Below are 11,004 nucleotides of genomic sequence, written 5' to 3'. Positions count from 1 at the left end.
AAATGGAACTTGCTATCTCACAAACGGATGAGCACAAAATGTTTGAGGGTTCTAATACTAAATTACCGTTGAAATGTTACTGAATTCTATCACCAGTGGGACACTGTGATGACCAAAACAGTCACTATTTCCTATACGATTAACTTTACACTTTAGGGATAAGTGTTCTCACTTATCATGAACGTAATTAAAGAAGAATATGTTATAATATGTCAACCAAACTACATCTGCCACATCCAGTACCGACAAAGCCTTTCGTCCAAAACCAGATTCATCAGGTCAGCTGGGGTGTATGAGATATAATGGTAATTTAGTCCTATACGTGTATGTATATATATATATATATATATACATATATCATCTAATTTTCATGAGCAACGACTGTTATAGTGTGAACCAGATTAAGAGAATAAATTGCAATTATTATAAGTTTTACTTAATTCACATACAAATCAGATTTTAGGGTAAGATTTAATAATACATTATTATTTATTACATTTTAATTTTAACACATCATTTTATATTCTACCGTGTTAACCTAATATTATTAGAGAGACATTTCGAACGTTTTTGTTTGTAACTAGAAGTTAACAGTCTAAGAAATAAGAAATTCACTGTGTTTTTGTTTAGGTTTTTCTTTGACATACTCCTAACTTGCTTGCAAATTGTAATAAGATTAAAATTAAGGTATTTCAGTTTGTGCGACAATAATCATATTTCTTGTAATCCACTCATTATTTAGGCAGTTTGTAAGCGAATGTAGAGTAAGTAAAATAGTTTTATACGATAATTTGTTACATATTTTCCCTTATTTTCAAAAATAGTGGCTTACAAAATATATATGTGTATGGCACAAATATTTTTTCTCATGACAGCAGAATTTTATTTAATTTGCAGCATAAAAAAAGATACGGAAACAATTAATAACGTTCGATAAGTGTACTCATTGCGAAAAAGATACTATCTTCCATGTGTTTCCAGATGAGCATTGGTTGCCATGGCAGTTGGATCAAAAGAAGGCTGTGCCTTCCAAAACATTCTACGTAGGATATCCAAAGCTATTGACCTAAACGATTTATTAAGTACACCGTAAATTATCGGATTCCAAAAACTGTTGCTGACAGCAATCCAAGTGACGGTAAACTCCAAGTCACTAGAGGGCGAGCTTTCAAGAACTGACGTAATGAGTTGCGTCATCGTCCAAGGAGTCACTCCAGCCACGAAGCCTAAAGCTATCGCAGCCACTGTTAATGCTGATCGGTAGTTTCTAATCTTCTCTTTCGTTTGAATCTACAAAATAATAAAAAATAAACATACTAAATCTGAATACTGTTAGAGTTTTATAATAATAATAATATTTTAAGTAAGAATGAAACCAGGCGTTAGCGAAATAATTCTAGAAATGCTTTAGTTACTGTGATGACAAGTATTTGGTTTTCCTCCAAAAACATTATCTTTTTACGTCCCCAGTGGGACAGCGTTAAGTTTATGGACTTAAAACACTAAAATCTAGGGTTCGATTCCCCGCGACGGCCACAAAAGATATCCCAATGTGGCTTTGCTCTAAAACAAACTATCAAACAAACAATATTTTTACATTTATTTTCGTATAGAAACTGACCCCCTGGTGGCTCAGCGGTAAACCTGACGGCTTATAACACTAAAAATCGATAATACGCGTTTAGTGTGTATCTTTGTGCTTAATAACAAACAAGAAAACAACTAATAGAAATTAAAATAAAAAATAACGACATTAACAAAATAAAACCATTAAGTCTTCTGCCTGAGATAGATGACAGAAAACTGAAAACAGGGTTAACATAGTTCTTCACCTCACATAAATAATTAAATTAATACAACAAACAGTTTATCTTTGTGACATATCCGACTGATAAGTTTGATATAATTATTATATGAAAAATAACTGGGTCAATTTTTGTGTCTTTTATTATTTCTTACTAATTTAGCATTCGATAAAAATATGTGATAATGATGACTTTACTTATGATCCAAAAATAATAACTTTATAATTTAAAAATTATGTTTCGAATCTTCATTTTCTCCAGAAAAAAAAATAGCAATGTTATATTTAAATCAACTATTATTTAGAAAAATTTCTCTGTTTAATCGTGCACGGTATTCGCCAGTAGAAATCAAATACGTCTTATAACAGGTGTAATAACAAAGTCATGTTATTATTATAAAATTCATCATCAGACAAGAAAATATACTTTCATTTTTCTTTCGAATATCTTTCTTCTTTAGCTCCTCCCCCTTCTACCAAAATGTTTATCTAATAACCAACAAAAAAGGTCTTAAAGAACAGCTGTTTTTGTTATTGTTTTTTTAACACGAAGCTATACAGTGGACTATCTACGTTTTGTCCAAAGCAGGAAATCGAACCTCTGATGTTAGAGACAAGGACAGCAATTCAATAAAGGTACATCCACGTTTTCCATTAACGAGAAAAGATATTGAGAATTTCAACTCGAAAATAGCATTGCAATGTGTTCGCCGCGGGGATCGAACCCAAAGTTCTAGTGTCATAAGTCACCAAGGAACTTTGCTTTTCCATATTTCTCTATTTTATACGTAATAAAATATTCTTTGTATACATTAACCTTCACAGCCTGATGGTTACTGCACTCGACTAGCATGCAACCGGCGGGGCGAGGGTTGGAAACCCGTATCAGAACACACTCTTCCTTTCAGCTGTCGAAGCGTTATAATATGACGGTCAATCTCACTGTCAGTTGATAAAAGGTAGCTCAAGAGTTGGCGGGGGTTGGTAATGCAGATATCGCTTGAATAGCTTTGCGAGAAAATTAACAAATACGAGCCTTTGTATATTATTTTCGTTTATTATCAAATTAAAATTATATATTTATGAATAGTTGAACAATGTTTTATGATTTTCAAAATATTCTATAATTATTTAAATCCGATTTAATAACCTTTTGAGAAATCAAGTTTATTTTCTTCTTCTTTTTTCAGCAAATACGAACTTTAAATGGTTTTTAAGCTTACCTCATTATTCTGTTTTGTGCAAAATCATGTTACAGAACCCCTTAGCCTTCATTGCCTATCTTGACGATGTTAAAACATTGCACGACAAATAGTTTTAAATATCGAATCTATGTTGATTCAACTGTTGCTAATAGCCAACAGATTTGGTGAAACCTTATTGCGAATCTTCGAATGTCAGTGATGACGTAGAACAACAGGGTTTATCTTCACACAGCTATCCAATTGGGGGCGCTATAAATCAATTGGATTATATGCTGTATTATAGTAGTAGTTGTAACATAGAGCAAAATTTCACAATTTTAAAGAAGTATTAAGCAGCTTAAAAACTGTATTAGTTTAAACACTGTCTATCACGTGTTTTGTACCGGGATGTAATAATATCCAAGCTCAAACAAAAAAAGATTGAAACTTTGAATTCAAATTTCAAGTAGTCCGAAAAGGGGAGGAGTAATACAACAATGAATCATTTTGAGTCGGGACTAGTCACTGAAATATTAACAGTATTATGAATATTACGTAATTTCAAACAGTGCATTGTAACAAAAAGTGCATAAAAATATGACTAATAAACAACTTAGTAAAACAGAAGTACTGGGTGTAATTCTTATGTGTCTTCTTAAAACTTGATGTGAAATATTATTACTTTTATTTAATAGAATACATTTAGTCAAAACTATACTCGTACCTGTTGTAAAATTACCCACCCAGAACAGCAGATATATAAAATAGTTTTTATAAAAGCGAGTTTTCTTCCCCAACATTTCATAATTTTAAAATCTTGCTGTTACACACACAACAAACTTTTACCTTGTTTATTTGGAACACAAAAGTTTACCTTGAGCATGGAAGTGGTATTGATGGTTGTAATCTAGCTGCAGTATTTGTTTGTTTTAAACTTCGCGCAAAGCTACACGAGGGCTACCTGCGCTAGCCGTCCCTAATTTAGCAGTGTAAGACTAGAGGGAAGGCAGCTAGTCATCACCCCCCAACCGCCAACTCTTGGGCTACTCTTTTACCAACGAATAGTGGGATTGACCGTCACATGGTAACGCCCCTACGGCTGAAAGGGCGAGCATGTTTGGTGGGACGGGGATTGCTAGTCGAGCGTCCTAACCACCTGGCCGCTAGCTGCAGTATGATATGTTCATTTAATATAAGATAGCTTACAGAAGATGTACTCTGAGGACATTTAATGTCCAATAGAGTAATGTCATCAACCATTTCGGCCAGGTGTGGCAAGTTATTATGGGTACATTGTGTAAACATAAATTTCAAATATCTTTGCCTTTACTCCAGTGGCTTTTTCATATTTTTCTAATACTACACTTTCATACATTCTACCATACAGAAAAGCTGGAGATCTTAACGCTGTTGCATTTGTTATCCTCTTTGCTGGCTTATGCATATCCTTGCACTATTTCACCCAAATTACTAGTAGTTAGTCTTCAGAGCCCGGACTCTAGCCAACGTTGAGAAGTTTATAATTTAGCAGTTTAAAGCAACACAGTTAACAATGTCAAAGCTTTCTGATCTATCGCGATCTGTCTTACTTTGAAGAAGAATTAAAATTGATCCTACCGATTACCGGTTCATTTTTCGCCCACATAATTTTGATCCTCGTTTCTTTACTTATTTTCTCTGTTGAGACAGTCTATACTTCTCTTATTTTGCCATTTTCTCGTTGTAAAGCTCGCTTCTTCATGGTATCACTATAGCCTAATGGAATATCTATAAATCTACACCAGTAGAACTACTATTTAGGAAAAAAAATGTATACCAAACAGCTAAAAAAAAAGTAATGTAAATTGATTGTATTTAACAAATCGCTGGTCTGAGCCTGGAATGAAATGATAGTGTTTAACAGAGCATAGATGTAAAGTAAGCTAATGAAAAAGATATATAGGAAAGAACGTAAATACGTGTTTATGACAATTATAACTTCCTGTACTCACCACAAGTAGCGCATATTCGTTTGTTTATTAAAAGAGCGAGTATCGTTAGTGAAGCAGTTTGGTTTTGTTACAATCTCTTTGAGAAAACGTTGTTTTAGCCCTTCATCAACAAAATGTGTAAATTTCTGATATTTGATATGTCACTGGGCTAGGCCGATTTCAGATAATTCCATACCTTTCTGGTAAACACGTGGATTTTGAAGCTAACGAGCTAGGTTCGAATCCATGCGATACCACAACCTACTTTTCGAAGTTAAGAGTGACAGTCAGTTCTTATGGAAGATGGTGAGTGGTAAAATGCTACTGACTATTTAATATTGGTTAAAAGTCGTTGTACTTAATTAGATTTTTCTTTTTACTTCAATTTAGCCGTTTTGAAAAATATATTTAATTTATTTCTCCCTCAGAAAATTATTTCTTCTTAGTAGCATTCGTTATCATAGTGAGCTACTACTGTCATGTAACAATTAGACCTTACTTTTTCTCATGATGCAAAATACACTTTATTCAACTGATGTTCATATATAAAATAACGCTTATAACGTTAGAATTAGTGGTTCGATCCCTGTGGTAGGCACAGCCCAGATATTCTATTGTGTGGTGTTATGTTTAAAATATTTTATTTGTTTGTTGTTCAGCGCAAAACTGCACAATGGGTTATCTGTGCTTTGCCCAGTGGGATATCGAAATTCACTATTTAACGTTATAAGCCATTATCCTAACTGCTAAAGCACCAGAGATGGGGGCGTGCTTAAAAGAAAACAAATAATATTTTATAAAATAGGGAGTGTTTTGTTCTGTTTACATGAAAAAAACAACAACATTAAAATGGTATGGTTAAACAATAAGTGAAATATTCTTCAATATAGATGGAATTATTTTTATTGAAAAATTGTCACATTTCGTTTTTTTTTCATTCTTTTAGTCCTCATGTGTTTGATAATTTAACTATGAAAATAATTTATTTAATGAGCAAAGATTAAACTTACTAGGAGCTATTGAATGTTTATAAGTTGATATGGTAAATATTTGTAGGCTTGTTTGTTTGCCGTTTAAGGTATTAAAAATATATATTATTATTTCTATAAAAAATATTGGAGAGACATCTTGTGGAAGTTTTAAATATTATTATTCGATAAACTCTTCTGACATTTATTTTTTCATATATAATTTTAATGAAGATTTAGAATGAAATTCTAAATATCTTGAAAATTATAACCTTTTCCACAATCAGGGAGCAACCGTTTCTAGCAAAACTCAAGTTGCAAAATTTAAACTCACCTCTTGCACACTGCTGCATCGACGTATATTATCATCAATGGTAGATGGCGCCACATACACTGTCCTTATTTGCTTGCGTGCTATATATAAGATTGCGACATAGCAAAACAGGATGATGACTAAAGGAGGGAAGAAAAACAAGGTACACGCCAGAATAATGATGGTTTTGTTGGCGTAGTACGGTTCACACACCTGAATCCCATCAGTGTCAAAGTAATAGTCACCAGAAGGATAAATCATTATACAATAAGCAGTTACCGAAAAAAACCATGAACTGAGAATCATTAGCAGGCAGACCTGAAACAGAAAAGAAATTTGTTCAAAACAAATAAAGTAACGTAATTTACTATTCACTAAGAACTGTATTAGTAAATTTAATTTCACTATATTTTCGAAGAATTTAATGCTGGGTATCTTATGTCAAGAAAAGGCTACTTGTTGACAGTAGCAGCATAAATAGCATAAAAGTCAGAAGAAATTATTATTTTTGCTGGTGTTATATGTGATCTAATCTTTTCAAGAATGTATGATATAGTGGCTCATGTATAACCTGCATAGTACTGTCACACAGTTCTCTTATCAGTATCTATATTATACCTATTCAGTCATAACCAGCAGCTTGCTGATGGTACAAATCATCAACTTGTTAGAAACACAAGGCGGTCATAATCAGCAACTTATTGGAGTTGCGAATCAGTTATAACAAGCAGATTTCTGAAAATACAAGTCAATAGTAACAAGTAACTTGCTGCTGGTACAAAAGTTACCTATAATTAGTTGTTTGTTTATTGCAATTCTGCAAAGCTGCTCGATGGCTATTTGCATTAGCGCTCCCTAATTTAGAAGAGATAGACTAAAGGAAAGGCAGTTAGTTAGTTAGTCAATAACACCCACCACCAATTCTTACGATGCTCTTGACCAACGAAAAGTGGGATTGATTGACACATTATAATGCCTCTACGGCTGAAAGGGCGAACATGTTCGATGGTGAGATTCGAACCCGAAATCCACAGATTGAAAGTCGACTGCCATAACCACCAGGCCGTGCTAGGCCAACATGTATAACTAGCAGGTTACTGAAGATAAAAGATAGCCATTATCAACTGGTTGTTTGAAGTCTGTATACAAAGTTTCTGATGAACAAATAAGTACAAATAATATTTTGGAACTACGTAACAATTAAAAAGAAATTCGCTACTTTCAAATATTTAATACATACGAAATATTTGACTGTTATTCATCTGAACGTTGTACCTTAAAATTCGTAGTAGAAAAAGTTTCATCACCGCAACAAAATTTTAATCCCTATTACTAACAAATCAAATCAGTATGATATCTTAACAACGTTTTACGAATGTTACACCATTTCAACACGCTTTATTTGAAGTGTAGTTATTGTGATATGAGAACGAGGTTAAAACCTTTCTAGTCATCCACGTGTGATATTGCAAGGGGAAGACGATACAGATGTATCGATCTATAGCTACACACATCAAAGCTAAAGTTGATTCGTGGAACAAGGCCGAAATGAGCAAAGCTTCCATTGCACAAAGAAAACGACCGAAAGGCCAGCACCGGTAGAGGGCAGGAAACACGCTGAAGGGTGTCACAAAAAGTCCAACAGCGAGGTCAGTACAGGCTAATGACGTCATGAACATCCTTGGTTGTTGCCTAAGGTAGCGAGAATGATTTCGACTGTGAAGTACAACAATCATTAGAATATTCAACGTCAGAATCGCTATGGTAGCAAAAATAATCCAGACAGCTTTGATGACTTCCGTAGCTCCGGGTGTAACGGTAACCAGCGAACCAGAATTATCCCAACAGGACTGGCCAAAAAATGGAAGGCCGTTTGACGAGTTCTGACCATTACATGTCATTTGACTAATTCCATCAAATAGGCTAACCATTCGTTTTCATAGACTTTTCACTTCTTGTTCTTTCTTCTCTAAATGAAGTAAAAACAAACAATGTCAGCTAAAAACTATAAAACTTGAACTTTATATACAGAATTTACATATAGTCATTAAATCTACAAGTTATCAATAACGCTAATTATTGAAACTAAGGCTCCGGATTGTAAATCCTTTCTTATGACTAAGTATGGTTCCAACACAAGTATATATATATATATGAGCACTTTTTTTGATTTGTAGATACGTTAAAGCAAAATAAAATCAAGCGCTTTTAGACACCTACTATATTAAAACATTGCTTTGATCAGGTATGATGTACGTTAAGAAGAGAGATAGAAGCATAAGGATCGTCTTATAGAAATATTAGGTGCGGAAGCAGAGAGCTCCAAATGCTAAAACTACTTCCAATCCTGAAAGATTTCTAGCGTTAAAGAGTCACAATTTTCTTGCTATATTGTAATTATGCTTACCATTACCATCGTTTAGGGGTTACAAAGTCTTTAAGTAGACATTAATATCAGTTATAACTATTTGATTTAGAACGGTGGCGAAGCTCAAACTTGCGCAGAGAAGACTATCGAATATATAGCTAATCCACAAACATCTATATTAAAGTTCCAATTTGTGTTTTTATATTTTAGGAACCTGTCCCTAGTAGACACGGAGAAACCTGCCCGAGCTTTCTTGTTTTAGCTCTTGTAACTGACCGGGTGAACTCCAAACATCTTAATTAGAAATTGGAAAATTTAAGGACACTGTCTTCTCCATGGGCTCTCAGTGCAAGTCCCCAATTAATGTAGTCTTATTCTCGTCACTTGCAGCTGGATCATATAAATATGAGAAATAGTACTGTAGGTTATTCCTGTGATAAAAAATGTTTTTAAACAGGCATATAGTTACTGACTTATAAAATGAGTAATCTTGAATGTACGTCTATAGGATCAGACTAATAATGATTACTTTCGAGTTCACGTTCATATGCTGAGGATAAATCTTTTGGTCCTTGAGCTTGAGATATAGCTTCAGTGAAAAACCGTCTTTCATCGATCGTAACTGATAACGCTATCACCGAAAATGGTTAGTTCAAGAAATGATGAGAATGAAGGCTTTAAAATATTCAAAATACAAGGAAATAGCCGGATTATTGCTGTAAATGATTTGTGTTAATACCCTACCCTACTAACTATTTATAATACACACACAAATATATATATATATATATAACACAACAGTTGTGACAATTTTATAATTTATAGGTAAGCGAGCTTGTAACAACAGAACATATTTACTTTGGATGATACTGTTTTAAAATATCTCAGACAATTATGTCTAAAAGCAAAAAGTGTATACAAATTACAATATGGGAAAAGAAAATGTATTCATAAAATTTGGATCTACACAACTGTATATACAGATTTAACATTTAACTTCGTAAACCTAACATGTGATTTAAAATGAGAAATAAAATAATTAGTAGCAGTAGGTCCTGAAGTCCAGTATTCCCACATCTAAAACTACCATTTATCATTCTACAAGGAAGGCAATATAAGAAAACGAATATATTTATATAACAATAGGTTACTACAAACACACATCTGGAGTCACAGTTAAACCTTAGCTCCAAACGTTTGCATTCCAGGTCCCATATTTGTCAAATGCTTCTATGTTCATTTATGTCTAGCTCAATCTAAACTATTAGTTGGCAAAGGTCTCTCTCTGTGTGCATCCGCTAATATCTGGCGAACCGATGGACAGAATGTCACCAAACCTGGCTTATGCCTTTAAAGCCTTTCGGAGGGGGGTCGGCGTTCGAATCTGACCCTAGTATTTTTTTTCCTTGTAATTATTATCAAAAAAGAGAAGTAACAATTATTCCTTAATTCCTGTTACAAGCTGTTAAAGTAATTAGCTAGTTGTATGAATTATTTTGAAATAACAAAATTGTCAATAGAGAATGTTGTTAAAACCATAATGTTTAATTCGCGTGACTAAAAGGTTTACATTAGAAATAAGATAGTCCAATTTATTACAGATTCTGCAATATCCAAACGTATGAGAAATGATAGAATTTTTGTATAAAATGAAGCAATGCTACTATTAGGTGAAAGAAGTTCATATATTTACAAAAAAAAATTCCAATGTTCATAAAACATATTTATATGAAGAGAATCGTTGTTTTTGTTTTTGTTAAAAATGGGTAACGCAGATTATCAAATATTCAAATTCAGCAGGATAAATATATGCCAGGAATAATATTACTATTATTATTAAAACTAATTAACACATCAATGTATATCTTTACGTTAACATAAAATAATCTGAACGTAAGGCTTTTTTCATAAATGAGCTTCCAGAAAATATATCGATATAACTTAGCAACACTGGGAAAATTGTAAGCACCTATAGGTATATCAAAACGTTTTACAGTCCTTAAGAGCAGCAAACTCCCTTTCGACTTCCTAGCAGTGAACTCGAGGGCTTATAGCGCTAAAAATCGGGATTCGATACCTGTGGTTGGCACAGGAAAGACAACTGTTGTGCAACTTTGTGCTTAATAACAAACGATGAGCACAAAGAGTTGTTATAAATATGGAAACTAAAAAAGCCTTTTACATTTTCTTATTAAAGTAAGAATCATAAAAGTAAGAAATTCAACTGGTTTATTGAGAAATGAATGTACCAATATCTGAAACTAATCCATGTTGTTTGAAGAAATTTTTAATACATAAAGTAATAAGATCAAGCACGCAGGCACACACACACACACACATATATATATATATACACTGAGGATGACGTTGTAACGTCCAAACATGTAGAGTCGTCAA

At 33.3% G+C, this 11,004-nt stretch overlaps 1 protein-coding gene across 1 annotated transcript in view; it reads right to left on the bottom strand.

Moving 5' to 3' along the window:
* Positions 1 to 950: 950 nt before the first annotated feature.
* Positions 951 to 11,004, bottom strand: part of LOC106464680 (beta-2 adrenergic receptor-like) — a 14,308-nt gene continuing 4,254 nt past the window's right edge. Inside the window, exons 2-4 of the mRNA XM_022392444.1 lie at positions 7,637 to 8,208; positions 6,261 to 6,557; positions 951 to 1,290 (exon numbers count right to left, since the gene is read on the bottom strand). Coding sequence (XP_022248152.1) covers positions 961 to 1,290; positions 6,261 to 6,557; positions 7,637 to 8,170 — 1,161 coding nt within the window. The 5' untranslated portion in view covers positions 8,171 to 8,208 and the 3' untranslated portion in view covers positions 951 to 960. The remainder of the gene's footprint in view (positions 1,291 to 6,260; positions 6,558 to 7,636; positions 8,209 to 11,004) is intronic.

The sequence above is a fragment of the Limulus polyphemus genome, unplaced genomic scaffold (genome assembly GCF_000517525.1).
Source record: "Limulus polyphemus unplaced genomic scaffold, Limulus_polyphemus-2.1.2 Scaffold1716, whole genome shotgun sequence".
NCBI lineage: Eukaryota > Metazoa > Arthropoda > Merostomata > Xiphosura > Limulidae > Limulus > Limulus polyphemus.
Note: the sequence above shows the minus strand (reverse complement) of the source record. Positions and strands in the feature narration are given on the sequence as shown.